This window comes from Neovison vison, chromosome 2 (genome assembly GCF_020171115.1).
Source record: "Neovison vison isolate M4711 chromosome 2, ASM_NN_V1, whole genome shotgun sequence".
NCBI lineage: Eukaryota > Metazoa > Chordata > Mammalia > Carnivora > Mustelidae > Neogale > Neogale vison.
In genome coordinates, this window is record NC_058092.1 from 214,811,395 (window position 1) to 214,827,749 (window position 16,355).

Genomic DNA, 16,355 nt, shown 5'->3' on the forward strand with positions numbered 1-16,355 from the left:
TAGCTACTTAAGATTAGGCAGAAATAGCCATTTAATTCAAACTATTAGAAGTGACAAATAAGGGGTGCCTGGGTGGCTCAGTCAGTTAAGCATCTGCCTTAGATGCTCATCCCCTGATGAATCTGCTTCCTCCTCTGTCCCTGTTCCTCCCCTGTCCCTGCTTCACCCCCACAGCTCGCTCGCTCGCTCTCTCTCTCTCTCTCTAAAAAGTAAATAAACTTTTTTAAAGAATTTATATTGTGTCTACTGGCTACTTAATTAGATTGAATGTGGATAATACTGGGTATTAGCAATATTTTCTTGTATTAACATTTTCTTTAACATTTTTTTAACTTTAACATTTTCTCTGAATCATTTTTAAAGTTTAAAATATGGGCATTTTAACATTAATATTTTTTAAAATGACAAATAGGGGTGCCTGGTGGCTTAGCTGGTTAAGCAACTGCCTTTGGCTCGGGTCATGATCCTGCAGTCCCGAATACAGCTCCCTGCTCATCAGGGAGTCTGTTTCTCCTTCTGATCCTCCCCTCTCTTGTGCTCTCTAAATAAAATCTTTAAAAAAAAAAGTGACAAATAAATTTAAAATATTTACATTTTAAGCTTTTTAAAGATTTATTTATTTGAGAGACTGAGCCTGAGCAGGGAAAGAGGCAGGAGAGAATCCTCAAGCAGACCTGAGCACGGAGCCTGAAGTGGTGCTTGATCTCACCATCAATGAGATCATGACCTGAGCCAAAACCAAGAGTCAGGCATTTAACTAACTGAGCCACATTTTTTTTTAAGATTTTATTTATTTATTTGATAGAGAGATTGAAAGCAAGAGCAGGAACACAAGCAAGAGAAATGGGAGAGGGAAAGCAGGCTTTCCACTGAGCAGGAAGCCTGATGTGGGGCTCGATCCCAGGATGCTGGGATCATGACCTGAACTGAAGGCAGATGCCTGACCATCTGAGCCACCCAGGCGCCCATGACTGAGTCACATTTTAAACTTTTTTTTGGTGGACAGCAAAGCAAGGTTTTGAGCAATAGTAAAATTACAGAATAATGGCCACAAAGCTCCCAAAAAGGGAAGGGACCCAAGAGAGTTGCCCACATTTTAAACTTTAAAAATGATTCAGAGAAAATGCTGAAGTCTTAATACAAGAAAATATTGCTAATACCTAGTATTACCCATATTCAATCTAATTAAGTAGCCAGTAGACACAATTTTAAAAATCTATTTACGAACTATAATCGAGGGGCTCCTGGGTCACTCGGTTAACCGTCTACCTTTGGCTCAGGACATGATCCCAGGGTGCTGGGATCAAGCCCTGTGTCAGGCTCCCTGCTCAATGGGGAGTCTGCTTCTCCCTCTCCCTCTGCAGCTCCCCCTTCTTATGCTCTCTCTCTCCATCAAATAAATAAAATCTTTAAAAAACAAGCAAACAAAACACTATTATCAGTTTGTGGAAAATGTCAAATAAGTTTATTCTTAAAAAAAAAAAAAAGAATTTCATTCTTACTAATTAAGGTACAATTTTGCAGCATCTGAAGACTTTCTTCAGTTAAGGACTTTTTTTTTTTTTTAAGATTTTATTTATTTATTTGACACAGAGAGAGCTCACAAGTAGGCAGAGAGACAGGCAGAGAGAGAGGAAGGGAAGCAGGCTCCCCGACCAGCAGAGAGAGCCCGATGCAGGGTTCGATCCCAGGACCCCGGGATCATGACCTGAGCCGAAGGGAGAGGCTTTAACCCACTGAGCCACCCAGGTGCCCCAAGGACTTTTATTAGCAGATGTAAGAAATAAGAAATCTCCTCTTAAAATGCAGCAGTTTGATATACTAGTGGTTAAAAGTCTAGACTCTTGGGGGCACTAACTGGCTCAGTCGGAAGAGTAGAGCGTGCAACTCTTTATCTCAGGGTTGTGAGTTCAAGGCCACAGTGAGTGTAGAGATTATTTAAATAAATAAATACCCCCCCCCAAAAAAAAAAGATGCAGACTCTGGACTGGGTTTGAACCATGAACTAGCTATATGATCATTAAACTGCCTAACTTCTCTACACATTAAAACTTCATCATCTGTAAAATGAAGACAATATGTGCCCACTTTATAGAGATGTTTTGAGGATTAAATAGACAAAATACTTACCGATGATAGGCTTCTCGCCGATACTTTTTCAGGGCATGCTTATCCATGTTAGCAGGCATATCCGCTGCATTCTGTAACCGATCACTCCAGGAGGTTGTCATTTTATTTCAATTGTATGCTGAATTCTAGAAAAGAAAATCAGTAATTTAGTGGCTTAATGTTAGTATCTATTTATTGTTGTACTGTTTTAATTAGAAAAATTCTAGGGGCACCAGGTGGCTCAGTTGGTTAAGCATCTGACTCTTGATTTCAGCTCAGGTCATGATTTCAGGGTAATGAGCTTGAGCCCCGCATCAGGCTCTGTGCTGAGCAAGAAGCCTGCTTAAGATTCTCTTTGTTCTCCCTCAGCACCCACTCCCTCACACTCGCGCACTCTCTCTAAAATACATATATATATATATGCAAAAGATCCGAACTGATGTTTCATCAATAAAGATATACAGATGGCAAATAACCACATGAAATGATACTCAACACCATTTATCATCAGGGAAATGCAAATTACCACCACAGTAAGATTCTACTACATGGGGGTAAAGTAGTACTGGTGTACAGTAGTGTGGTATACTGTAGTACTGGGTGGCCCAGTCAGTTAAGCGTCTGCCTTCAACTCAGATCATGATCCCACAGTCCTGGGATCAAGCCCTATATAGGGCTCCCTGCTCAGCGGGGAGTCTGTTTCTTGCTCTGCTTGCTGCTCCCCTTACTTGTGCTCTGTCAAATAAATAAATAAAATCTTAAAGAAAAAAAAAAGATTCCACTACATGCCTGTTAGAATATTTAAAATTTTAAAAAGACTGACCATGACAAACTTGGGTGAGGAAATAGAGCAACTAGTACTTTAATACACCACCAGTAAGACTATAAAAATGGTACAAGCACTTTGGAAAAGTTTCCTATCTCTTTAATAAAAGTTAAACACGCATCTACTTTATGTCCCAACCCTTCTAAGTAATTATCCAAGAGAAATGAAAGCATGTATCACATAAAGACTTATACACAAATATTCACAGCAGCTTTGTCTGTAATACCCATAAACTAAAAACAACCCAAATGTCTATACAGGTGAAAGAATAAACTGTAGTATGCTCGTACTACTTTGCAATAAAAAGAAATGAACTACTGAAAACATGAATAAATTTCAAAATTATGCTGAGTGAAAGCAGACAAGACATATAATATGATCCTATTTACATAAAATTCTAGAGAGTGCAAACTAATCTACAGTGACAGAAATAAGATCAGTGGTTCCCTAGGGCCAAGCAATAAGGCCAAGAGGGACCCAGGGAAACATTTGGGAGGGATATGTTCATTATCTTAATTATGGTGACTGTTTCATGAGTGTATATATGTCAAAACTTACTGTATACTCTAAATTTGTGAAGTTTACTGTATATATTTTTAATACATTTTTTTAAAGGATTCTATTTAATTGAGACAGATACGGAGAGAAAGAGCATGAGCAGGGGGAGGAGCAGAGGAAGAGGGAGAAGCAGACTCCCCACTGAGCCAGGAGCCTGAAGTGGAGCTAGATCCCACAAGGACGTTAGGATCATGACCTGGGCCAACGGCAGACACCCAGCCATCTGAGCCACCCAGGTGCCCCTACTGTATGTATTTATACCTCAGTGAAACTTTTTTAAAATTTGGGGTTTTTTGGGTTTTTTTCCTTTCCTTAAAAATTAAAGGTTGTAATTACACTAAGAAAGATTTCTCCCAAGTATTTTAACTTTTTTATTACTTTCTTCAAATTATTTGTAGCAAAAATTCAAAGCACTCTCAGGTCAATCATGGACTAAACAAAATATATTTTAAGAATTCAAGTTACACACTCTCAGCAAAGGTAACATCCAACTTCAGGGGTGCCTGGGTGGCTCAGTCTGTTAAGCTTCTGCCTTCAGCTTGGGTCATGATCTCAGGGTCCTGGGATTGAGCCCTACGTTGGCCTTCTCTGCTCAGTGGAGAGTCTGCTTCTCCCTCTTCCTCTGCCCCTGCTGTGAGCGCACTCTCTCTCAAATAAATAAAATCTTTTAAAAAAAAAAACATAAAACTAGGGCGCCTGGGTGGCTCAGTGGGTTAAGTCGCTGCCTTCAGCTCCGGTCATGGTCTCAGGGGTCCTGGGATCGAGTTCCGCATCAGGCTCTCTGCTCAGCAGGGAGCCTGCTTCCTCCTCTCTCTCTTTCTGCCTGCCTCTCTGCCTACTTGTGATCTCTCTCTGTCAAATAAATAAATAAAATATTTTAAAAAAAACCCATAAAACTAAAGTGTAAACATAAAATGATTATCATTAATATGGGATAAAATCTGCCATGATGTCTATACAGTTATGTGAAGGTAAGGGGGTAAGATTGTCTTAAATCATCATCTTCAAACAATTCCTCACATATGACAATTTTACTATGATCTTATCATACATCTTAACATTACATGACAGACTTCTGAACTCTATCCACAGAATCAATCTATCTAATGCTTAACTATTTTTCATAGTATTATTAAAGGTAAAGATGAAGACACTTTATCAACTGGCCAAAAAAAAGAAGAGATTTCTATTAAGTAAGATACATTAAGTAAATATACATTTGACACCTGTTTACAGTGTCAAGCTCGAGTAGTTCTTTCACTTAGGTACAGCAATGACTAATACCGAATAAAAAGCTCAAATTTTAATTCCTTTCAAAAAATATGGTAGGTAGAAAAATTCTTTGTTTCAACATAAAATAAACAATCTGAATAGCAACAAGAGAAATGAACTTTCAAGCATTTGAAATACAAGAGTTTCACGCTTTAAAAATATTTCAGGCAAAACATACTCCTTTCACCACTAACACCACCCTCCCCCCCAAAAGGGAAACCAGCTGCCCCAACAGCTCCAGGCAACTGCGAAAAACAGGAAGCAAAGAGTAACTGAAACTGCAGGATAAACCTGGGTAGCAAAACTATTTTAAATGTTTCAGATCACATCAGTAATTCACTCAGAAAGGAGCAGCACTTGAGGGGAACCTGGGTGGTTCAGTCAGTTAAGCATCTGCCTTTGGCTTGGGTCATGATCTCGAAGTCCTGGGATTAAGCACCACTTTGGGCTCACTGCTAAGGGATGAGTCTGGTTCTCCCACGCCCACTGCCCCTCCCCACCCCCCATGCTTTCTCACAAATAAATAAAATCTTTAAAAAAAAAAAAAAAAAGGAGTAGCACTTAAACACATTATGCAGCACAAGCCTATTCGGCAAAGTGTTTTACACTGCATATTGAACCAAATACTTATTTTTCAACAGATAATAGGGTAATGATAACAGTACATAAATATGAACTCTCAGAGTTTTACTAAACTTGACTGGAATTTATTCTGTTTGAAATATAAAACTTGAGATTGCTAAGTTTCATAATCAACCATTCTAAGAATACTGCTTTGAAACTTGAATAAAAAGGATCACTTTGAATGGTTTCTTAAAATTTTCTCACCAGCTTGAAATTTATTTTAAGCTTCATAAATACAAATTGAGTTGCATATTAAACTAGTTTATAGAAAAAGAAGAGGTAAAGTCACATCCTTCATTTGTATGCCTGGTACTGAACTGCACATGTGTTTGTGTATGTGTGCGCACACGTGTATAAAGTAATAAAATCACTTTATTATAGCTGACTTTTTAAAAACATTTCCAGGCATCTGAGCGGCTCAGCTGGTTAAGCATTTCTCTTCGGCTCAGGTCATGATCCCAGGGGCCTGGGACGGAGTCCCATTGTCAGGCTCCCTACTCCACAAGGAGTCTGCTTCTCTCAAACAAAGTAAAAAAAAAAAATCAAAATCAAAAAAAATTTTGTTTAAATAAATAAATAAAAACATTTCCTTTGTGGGGTACCTGGATAGCTCCATCAGTTAAGTGTCTGCCTTTGGCTCAGGTCATGATCCCAAGGTGCCGGAATGGACCCCCACATGGAGCTTCCTGCTCATGGGGAGTCTGCTTTTCCCTCTCCCACTACCTCTACGCAGCCCCAGCCCCACTTAGGAGCACTCTCTCGCTCTCTCTTAAATAATCTTAAAAAAAAAAAAAAATGAAAACATTTCCTTTGTTGTGATACAAAGGATACTTAACAAAATAACTGATATGACCTTATTTCTGCTCTTATGTTCCAGCAACTTGGTAACAGCTTTAAATGTACAATCCATATAATTAACATAGGTTATATACGAACTATAAGGTATGTTGAACCGAAAGATACTGATAATACTGACTATATAGTAAGCCTTACCAATTAGTGCTATGGACCATTTCTACCAAGAGGAAAATGCACATATGTACAGCCAGCTTTACAAGCTGCTGCTGACAGTAAGGGAGACTTTTTCCCTACTACAATCCTTGATAAGTCTCTACTGTGGACATCTGTTTGGTAAAGAGGCACATTTTACACATAGCCCTTAAAAACCCTATTCCTTGACCAATGAGCAAGTAAAACTAAAGAAGTATAGTGGTCAGTTTTGGGTTTTTTTTTGAGATTTTATTTATTTATTTGACAGATCACAAGTAGGCAGAGAGGCAGGTAGAGAGAGGAAGGGAAGCAGGCTCCCCACTGAGCAGGGGCTCGATCCCAGGACCCCAGGATCATGACCTGAGCTGAAGGCAGAGGCTTTAACCCACTGAGCCACCCAGGAGCCCCAGTGGTCAGTTATTTTTAACAATATGTGTGGCTTAGCATCCCCTCTGTAACATGACCCCAAATAAACTAACTTACAAATACATTCCCTAGAAAACAAGGGAAGTCAGATCCAGGTTTAGATTAATTCATCTAAAAATACTGCTAAAAATCTAAATCATAGTATCTATAATTAATAGCATAGAGGCCAAGGGCTGGCTGCCCCAAGATGGGCCTCTTTGACATGAACATTATTTTGATTTAAAAGCAGTCAAGGGGCACCTGGGTGGCTCAGTAGATTAATGCCTCTGACTTCGGCTCAGGTCATGATCTCAGGGTTCTGGAGTGAAGCCCCACATTGGGCTCTCTGCTCAGCAGGGAGCCTGCTTCGTCCTCCTCTTGCCTGCCTCTCCACCTACTTGTAATCTCTATCTGTCAAATAAATACATTTTTTAAAAATTGGGAAAAAAAAAAAGCAATCAAAACCCAGCAGGTTCAGGAAAGCTCTTTACCTCTCCCTCAACTGCCTGCTTGCACCAAGAGAAGAGCTATTAACAGAGATTCCCCTAAGACGCTTAGATACATAAGGCAATCTTTGTTTCCCAACCATTTTCTCTCAAGTCCTTGCTAAGAGTGTTTCTGCCCTTTGTATCCTCAGGCCCTTAGCCCCCTCCTCAACTCACACAAGCATCACGTTGCCTGTCTCTGGAATCTCTATGTCTGTGTGGATTGTCCCTATGTATGCTATTAAATTTGATTTCCTCCTGTTAATTTGTCTCATGTCAATCTGATTCTTCATCCAGCTAGGACTCTAAAGGGCAAAGAAAATTCTTTCTTCCTGAAAATGGTGTCATCTATAATCCAAAGAATTGCGCTTTGAAAGAAACTATAGCTCTAAAAGTACTTTTGTAACTTTTGCTCCTTCTAATACTACTAAAATACACGGAAGAAAATAATCACATAAAGTATTTTAAGATGTAGTAGTCTATTTTTCCCCCAAAGGGAGACTTCTTAAAACTGCTATATATAAACCGTGTTAAATGTTTCATTAACTTCTTGCCTTTTGAATAGTTCATGGCGGTTTTTTGTTCATTTTTCATTCCATTAGTTTCATTCAGTTCTACCTGAATGGACTTTTGCCCTGGACTATACATTTCAGGAAAAGGCAAGCATTCATAGTTTGCACGCCAAGTGATATACACAGCTAACAAATTTCAACTAATAAACTCACACTTACCTATCCATGCGTATTATTTGCTATCCTCTTACCTTGCTTTCTTTTTCTCTTTTTTTTTTTTTTTTGCACATTAACACTTCCAGACATGATATAGTTTGACAGTTAGAGTCAGACCCTTTCTCTAAAATGTAAGCTCTGTAAGGGTGAGATTTGTTTCATTTGTTGCTGTAACCCCAGTTCCTTTAACAGTAGACTTGATACAGACAGGCAGAAAGAAATGGAACTCCTAAACCTCTACACTTGGAAGTCTTTGCTTTTTAGAAGTTAATTCTTGTATAAGCCTGAAAATGCAAGAATATTGCACAAGTTCCTTTTAATGCTCTAAATGAGTCTTTGTGAAATCTTACTTTTGGTTCAGAAACACAAGATTCTTGGCTTGATTAACGTAATATTTTGCTAACATTTCGACATCAGGCCTTGGAACAAAAGGTTCCTTGTTCTCTGATGGAAAATAACAAAACTGAGAGGAGATCTTGTCAAGTGAGAAATGCAGTACCTGTTGCCTTGACAATTGGTTTTTCTTCAAGCAATAACATGCTCCAATCTCTAGTCTGAAACTGGAAAGTATAAATTTATTTCATCTATTCCTAAAGTTCCTAAATATATACAAACAAGACCTGAATTTTGTTAATGTTCTTCTCTTCACCATTCTACTGCTGCTACTCCTAGAATTGTTACCTCAGCCCTATCACACAGAAGGCTATATATCTGTTCTACATCAGCATATGAAGGCTGCCTTTTTTTTTTTTTTTTTGACAGAGAGAGATCACAAGTAGGCAGAGAGAGAGGAGGAAGCAGGCTCCCCGCTGAGCAGGGAGCCCAATGTGAGGCTCGATCCCAGGACCCCGAGACCATGACCCGAGCCAAAGGCAGAGGCTTAACCCACTGAGCGACCCAGGCGCCCCTGAAGGCTGATTCTAACTAAATGTTTTGAGTAATATAAGACCTTCTACAATAATGGTCATTGACACAAAGAACAAGTATGTAAAGAAAACATTTTAAATGAATGGGCAGGAGGATATGTAGCATGCCATCTATTTTTTCAAAATATTGCTATAATTAACTATGGTCTTTCAAAAGCATACAGGTAATGAAGCCTAACAGTTTTTACAATCAGCCAATATAAAATATTTTTCACCTTCAGCAATGATTCTTAAATACTCTTTTAAAAAGGAGGCAAAAAAAAAAAGTCTAATTTCAAAATGAACGAATTCTTTTACTGATGATTTCCTGGCTCACAATTATACTGTTGTACCTATTACCTTTCCTCTCACAAAATAAAAAAATAAAAATCAGAAAGTCAGAAATAATCACAGTATTTCTACTTCTTGGTTATAAATTCACATTTATGGATTAGTCTGCTTATTTGGTAAAAATTCAGAGATGTGTAAGTTCAATGCCTTAATAACACTAACTTAACACCTAACATTTAACATTTACTAAGTGTTCACATTTTTCACATATTATTTTAAGCACTATATATATTTTTCTGACTTCTCACAACCATGTGAGTTAGGTGCCTCTGTCATACGAAGAAGAAAAGAGCATACTGAAATTAAATAATTTGACCTATGTCATAGAATTATACGTGTGATGAAGAGCACAGATTCTAAAGCCACACTGCCTGGGTTCAAAATGTGACTCCAACACTAATTAGCTCTATGACTGAGCAAATTACACAATCTATTCAGCTTCTTCCACTCCAAAATGGTGAGAGTTGGAACAAGGATTCAATCCATTAATAAGTGCAAGGTACTAAGAACAATGGCTGATACATAGTGCTTAATCATTTATTATTTATAACGGTAGAGGCTGCAATGTTTAACACTTGCAGCTTCTGCACAATGTAGAACAGTAGTTCCGGCCCCTTATCCATGGTTTCCCTTTCCACGGTTTCAGTTACCCATGGTCAGCTGCAGTCCCCAGAAGCAGATGATCCTCCTTCTGCCATATAGGCAGAAGGTCAATAGTAGCTTAAGGTTATGTCACAATGCCTACGTCATTCACTTCATCTTATTACGTAGATATTTTATCATCTCGTGTCATCACAAGAAGGGTGAGGGCAGTACAAGAAGATAATTTAGAAGACATTACATTCACAGAACTTTTATTATAGTTTTGTTCCACAAAACAACTGGCTTGGGCTCTTCAAATATATTAATATTATGAAAACAAACAAAAAGCTGGACCTGATGTGGATTAAAAGTAATTACAGGGACATGACAACTAAATGCAATTCATGATCTTTGACTAGATCCAGGACCAAGGGTTAGAGTGGAGAATAACTATAAAGTTCATTTGGGGCAGGAGGGGGGGGGGCTTAGAGAACTTAGTCAGTTAAGTGTCTGACTCTTGATCTCAGAATGGTGAGTTCAAGCCCTGCATTGAGGTCCACACCAGACCTACTTAAAAAAAAAAATCAGACTAAAAATAAAATCTTTAAAAAAGACGGGGGCGGTGCCTGGGTGGCTCAGTGGGTTGAGCCTCTGCGTTCAGCTCAGGTCATAATCCCACATTGGGCTCTCTGCTCAGCGGGGAGCCTGCTTCCCGCTCTCTCTCTGCCTGCCTCTCTACCTACTTTCGATCTCTCTTTCTCTATCAAATAAATAAATAAAAATATTTTATTTTTTTATAAATAAATAAATTATTTATTTATTTATTTTTAACATCTTTAAAAAAAAAATCAGAAACACTTAAAACTCCATAAACAAACTGGTTTATTCATATAATGCAACACTACAAAGTGATTAAAATGAATGAACTAAAGTCTTATCAACATGGACACATATTATAAACAACGCTGGGGTGCCCAGGTGGCTCAGTCAGTTAAATACTTGACTCCCGATTTCGGCTCAGGTCATGATCTCAGGGTCCTAGGATTGAGCCGCGAGTTGGGCTCCCCAGGAGTCTGCCTCTCCCTCTATCTCTCCCGCTTCATGCTGTCTCTTGCTCACTCACTCTCCAATAAAATCTTTTTTAAAATGTTTAACCAAAAAAAAAAAAAAAAGTTGCAAAATCATATGTATAATGTATTAAATAAGAGGAGTATATGTACTAGTCGTGGCTGGGTGGCTCAGTCAGTAAAGCACCCAACTCGATCTCAGCTCAAATCCCGATCTCAGGGTTGTGAGTTCAAGCCCCACACTGGGCTCCAAGCTTGGCATGGAGCCTACTTAACACACACACACACACACACACACACACACGGTAGGAACTAATAGTTCAACACTCTCCAAGTCAATTTAATCCTTCTGATTCTGTATTCCACCTAAAAAGAGGGCAGTTTTGCTGCTCTGCTGACAATTTTGCTATTTTTATTGTTTTTCATTGGCTTATTGCTAAAGTTGTTTTCCATTTAAGAAAGAATGAGACACACATGGGTGGCTCAGTCGGTTAAGTGTCTGCCTTCACCTCAGGTCATATTCCCAGAGTTCTACCTGGAACTCCCTATTCAGTGGGGAGTCTGCTTCCCCCTCTGCCCCTCCCCTTGCTTATGCATGCACACACACACTCTGTCAAATAAATAACTAAAATCTTTTTGGAAAAAAAAATGAACAAAAAGCCACTGCAAACTCTGGTAACCAATCACAGAACACAACCAAATTTCAAATAATAAAAAGTCATATAAGATTTACTGTGTCAGGTGACAAGAAATTCAGTAATCTGTAACAATTTGCAATCAACATCCTTAAAGCAAAGAACTTTTAGGGGCATCTGGGTTACTCTGTCCATTGACCAGATATATCTGACTCTTGGCTTCAGGTCATGATCTCAGGGTTGTGAGACTGAGTCCTGAATTGGGCTACCAGCTCGGCAGGGAGTCTACTCAAGATTCTCTCACCTTCTCCCTCTGCCCCTCCCCCCATTCACATTTTTTTTTCCTCTCTCTCTAGAATAAATAAATCTTTAAAGGAAAGAACTTTTTTAGGTCTGAACCTAAAAAACAACACAAACATCTACCACTCATTACAAAAAATTATCTTGGGGCACCTGGATGGCTCAGTGGGTTAAGCATCTGCCTTCAACTCAGGTCATGATCCCGGGATCCTGGGATAGAGCCCCAAAGCCGGGCTCCCTGCTCATTAGGGAGCCTGCTTTTCCCTCTCCCCAACTCTTGCTCCTGCTCTCTCTCTCTCTCTCTCTCTCTCTCAGAATAATAAATAAAACATTTATTTAAAAAAAAATTATCTTACTTCATTGTGCTGTATCTTCCAAAAATCTACATAGCCTATCTTATAAGCAGCTTATCAGAAATTCTATCTCTAGGTTTATCTATTTATCTATTACTCTACCACATACTTTTAGTGAGAGCAATCTATTAATTAAACCCTCAATATATCCACCTTCACATCTTCTTACTCTCCTGTCATCATCACTCATGCTTTTCTGATCCCACCAACATGCAGTAACATCCCCACTCTGAACAAAAAAACAGTGAGAGTTAACATTTATAATTTAATGTATACCAGTATTGCTTCAATGGAATTATCCCACTTAATCCATACAACCCTGTGAAATTTGTTCTATTTCCCCGTTTTTCGTGGTGAGAGAAACTAAGTGAGGTCTTCCATCTTCTCCAAGGTTGCATGGCTGGTTAAGTTGCAAGCCAGATCTCAAACCCAGACTCCAAAAACCACACTCTCAAACGTGATGCTATTTCCTGGCTCAAAGTATTGAAGGACTTTATTGCTCAAATGTCACTGAGCATATGCCCTGTGATATTTAACATGTTGTGTTCCCAAATGTTGTCCAAGTGGCTCAAAATACTACATTCCTTCAACAAAAATTTACTGAGAGCCTGTACGCCAGGCAATGTTGACCACTGGGTATAACAGTATGTTACAGAGCCTTTACAAATGAAAAGTAGATGAATTCTTCAGATACATGGACATCCCAGAAAGTGGGTAAATGAAAATTAAAAATATGTACATAGCAAGTGAAACTACATAAAAACTATGTTTAAATAAGAATTGGAAAAGAGGGACGCCTGGGTGGCGCAGTTGGTTAAACGACTGCCTCCGGCTCAGGGCGTGATCCTGGAGTCCCGGGATCGAGTCCCACATCAGGCTCCCAGCTCCATGGGGAGTCTGCTTCGCTCTCTGACCTTCTCCTCGCTCATTCTCTCTCTCACTGTCTCTCTCTCTCAAATAAATAAAAAAAATAAAAAAATAAAAAAAATAATAAAAAAAAAGAATTGGAAAAGAATTTAGTTATACATCATATGATAAAGTTGGGGTCTGTTTCTTGTTCTGCTCTTTCATTGAATTAAGCTTTTTGTTAAAAAAGCTAAGCAATGAAAAGATGTATTTAAAGAAAAAAGGCTTAAGTGCTTTCTTCTATAAAACAGCAAAAACAGGGATGCCTGGGTGGCTCAGTTGGTTGGACGACTGCCTTCGGCTCAGGTCATGATCCTGGAGTCCCAGGATCGAGTCCCGCATCGGGCTCCCAGCTCCACGGGGAGTCTGCTTCTCTCTCTGACCTTCTCCTCGCTCATGCTCTCTCTCACTGTCTCTCTCTCAAATAAAAATAAAATCTTAAAAAACAAAACAAACAAAAAAAAAAACAGCAAAAACAGGGGCACCTGGGTGGCTCAGTGGGTTAATCCCCTGCCTTCGGCTCAGGTCGTGATCTCAGGGTCCTGGAATCGAGCCCCACATTGGGCTCTCTGCTCAAGGGGAGTCTGCTTCCCCCTCTCTCTCTGCCTGCCTCTCTGCTGACTTGTGATCCCTCTCTGTCAAATAAGTAAATAAAATCTTAAAAAACAAACAAACAAACAAACAGCAAAAACAGCCTAGAGACAGACAAATGAACATCCCTAACATTCCACTATAATCTGGCTTTCTTTAGGAAGATACATACACCTATTGTCAGTACTAAGGCTTGCAGATACCATCAGTAAATATCTCTCTATACAAATCTTCCTACAATAATAAACTTTTGGAAACCTGTAGCTAATTGTAAATTTTCATACCATGGGATCAAATTTTAGTACTGAAAGAAACCCGGGTGTCTGGGTGGCTCAGTCCCTTAACCCTCTACCTTCTGCTCAAATTCTGATCCCAGGGTCCTGGGAGCAAGCCCTCCATCTAGGTCCTGGCTCAGCGGGAGCCTACTTCTCTGTCTGCCTCTTCCCCAGCTTGTGTGCTGACAAATAAATAAAATCCTCAAAAACAAACCAAAATACTGGAAAAAAACCTTGCAGAACTCTCCTTCAGCCCTCTCATTTTACAGACTGATTTACTAAATTCTTAAATCTAAATGCAGCAACAACCTATAAGAGCTGAAATTGTAGCAGCTTATATTGCAAAAGAAATGCATTTCAGAAGTAGTCGGTGTGTGCTAGCATCAAGCCATCATGCAGAGGCCTGGATGTCTTCATCTGGATAAATTCTAACCATGGTTGAGAAGTGTCCCAGTAAAGACTCCTAGATGGCTCAGGGGTAGAGCAGGCAACTCTTGATCTCAAGGTTGTGAGTTGGAGCCCCACATTTGGGCGTGAAGCCTACTAAAATAAAATTAAATTAAGAAAAAAAAGAGTGTCGTGGTAACTATCTAAAAGGACCTCAATCACATTAAGTCTCCACGGTAAACGGTACTGTTTCAACATTCTTCCTTGTGGGTTACACTTAGAATTTGCATCCGCTGTCTTAAGAGGCAAAATGAACAATGTGCAGACATTACAAAACAAGCACAGTTCAATCAAGAACCTGTCTGCACCCGGACACGCATGGGCGCACGCACGCACACAACCCTACAAAGGTGACCAGTCACTGCGGATCACTGTACTTGACATCCGTCAAACATAACGGCCCCAACGCCCACAGCTCTACCGACTGCTTTTAAAAGCTGAGGCCTACTGGCGTCAAAACCTCCAAACGTTTTGCTTACAACGAATGGTTCAGGCCTCTGATCTGCATCTCCCCTCGGCTTTCACCAGCTTCAGGGGACCCCAAGAAAAAAAAAGGGGGGGGGAACGGTCCGCCCCCAGACAGCTGACGCCTGACTTGGGAGCCGTTTAGAAATAACGAGCTTGGTTTTGTGGCGGCTCGCGATTCAACGTGAGCTTTCCAGGAAGTGCTGCAAACGACAAAACAACGGGAATGTGGTCTATCAGGCCGGCAATTTCCTGCGGCTCTGGAGAAAACGTTGTCAACCTCGCCTCCTACCACCGCGGTCGGCTAGTTCCTTGGGGGCCACTCGGAACGCGCAGGGGGTGAAGCCCTGGAAGGGGGACGGAAAGACTGGCCTCCGCTGCCTACGGGAGGAAGGCGGCGTCCTCCGGGAAAAAATAACCAGAACTCAGTAAAGAAGGGTCCGCCTGAGGCGAGATGGGGGCTGCCACGGGCGTGAGAAAAGCGGGGGGACCGGACACGGCGAGGCTGGCTCTGAGGAGACCAAGGGCCGCGCTCCGAGGGTAAGGCGGGTCCCCGCGAGCCGACGGCAGAAACAATGGCGCGAGCGTGACGTGGGGCTGGGGGCGTCGCCGCGGAGGCTGGGGCCGCTCTGAGGCGGGGGCCAGCTGGGGACAGGTTTGGGGGTGGGGGGCGACATGCGGCCACAAGTGTGTCGAGTCCGCGGGCGCTGGGATGGAGGAGAGGGGCCAGAGGGGTGCAGCCGCCCGGGTGGGGCCGGGGCAGGGGCAGGCGGCGTCTCCCGGTCCCAAGTCGCGCGCTCTCCCGCGCACCCTCCCTGCCTCTCTCGCTCGCTCTCTCGCTCGCCCGCTCCCTCCCCGCCCTCCCGCGAGTCCCGCCGCACTCACCCGTCCGCCGCTCGGCAGCAATCCCAGCGCGCAACTGCCGCAGCCGCCGGGGCGCGCTCCTTCCCCGCCCCCGCCGCCCCGGCGCCGCCCCCAGCTCGCGCCCGGCCAGGGACCGGCGTGCTGTTCTTTCCGCAGCTCCGCCGAAGAACCAGGCCGCCGCGACGCTCCCTAGCAGCACTGACTGAGAGGAGCCCGGTTGCGGGCGTGCGCCTGGGGCCCTAGCGCGGGTTTTCGAGATCCACAAATAACAGAACCAGTTGTTGACGACCTGTGGGATAAGGCACATTGACAACCCTTACATGTCATTTAGGTCTCCATCCCTTGGCTTTGTGTCTGGCCCCTCAGCAAGGCCCCACCACCTTGCCTGGGTCTATACACCAACACTTTCCCTTAAAGGGATGGGGCATCCTTTATCTCCTGGTGAAACAGACCTTAGACCACTTCTGGTTCAGAAAGGACACACTGAGCCACCCAGGTGCCCCTGTAATTGAATATTTTAGGAGTGTTTTGTTTTGTTTTTTTCCTCAGTGATAAGATTCGGGGTAGTTTCTTTTCTTCTTTATACTTGTCCATAAATTTCCCAGATTTTCTACATC

At 41.5% G+C, this 16,355-nt stretch overlaps 1 protein-coding gene across 2 annotated transcripts in view; it reads right to left on the minus strand.

The window, feature by feature from the left end:
• NT5C2 (5'-nucleotidase, cytosolic II) overlaps window positions 1-15,798 on the minus strand; it is an 89,462-nt gene extending 73,664 nt beyond the window's left edge. The window contains exons 1-2 of one of the 2 annotated variants that reach the window (XM_044240416.1): window positions 15,760-15,798; window positions 2,131-2,255 (exon numbers count right to left, since the gene is read on the minus strand). In XM_044240416.1, the coding sequence (XP_044096351.1) occupies window positions 2,131-2,231 (101 nt within the window). In that variant the 5' untranslated portion in view covers window positions 2,232-2,255; window positions 15,760-15,798. Of the gene's footprint in view, window positions 1-2,130; window positions 2,256-15,759 lie in introns of those variants that run through there. The other variant, XM_044240417.1, reaches the window with a different exon arrangement.
• Window positions 15,799-16,355: the final 557 nt, after the last annotated feature.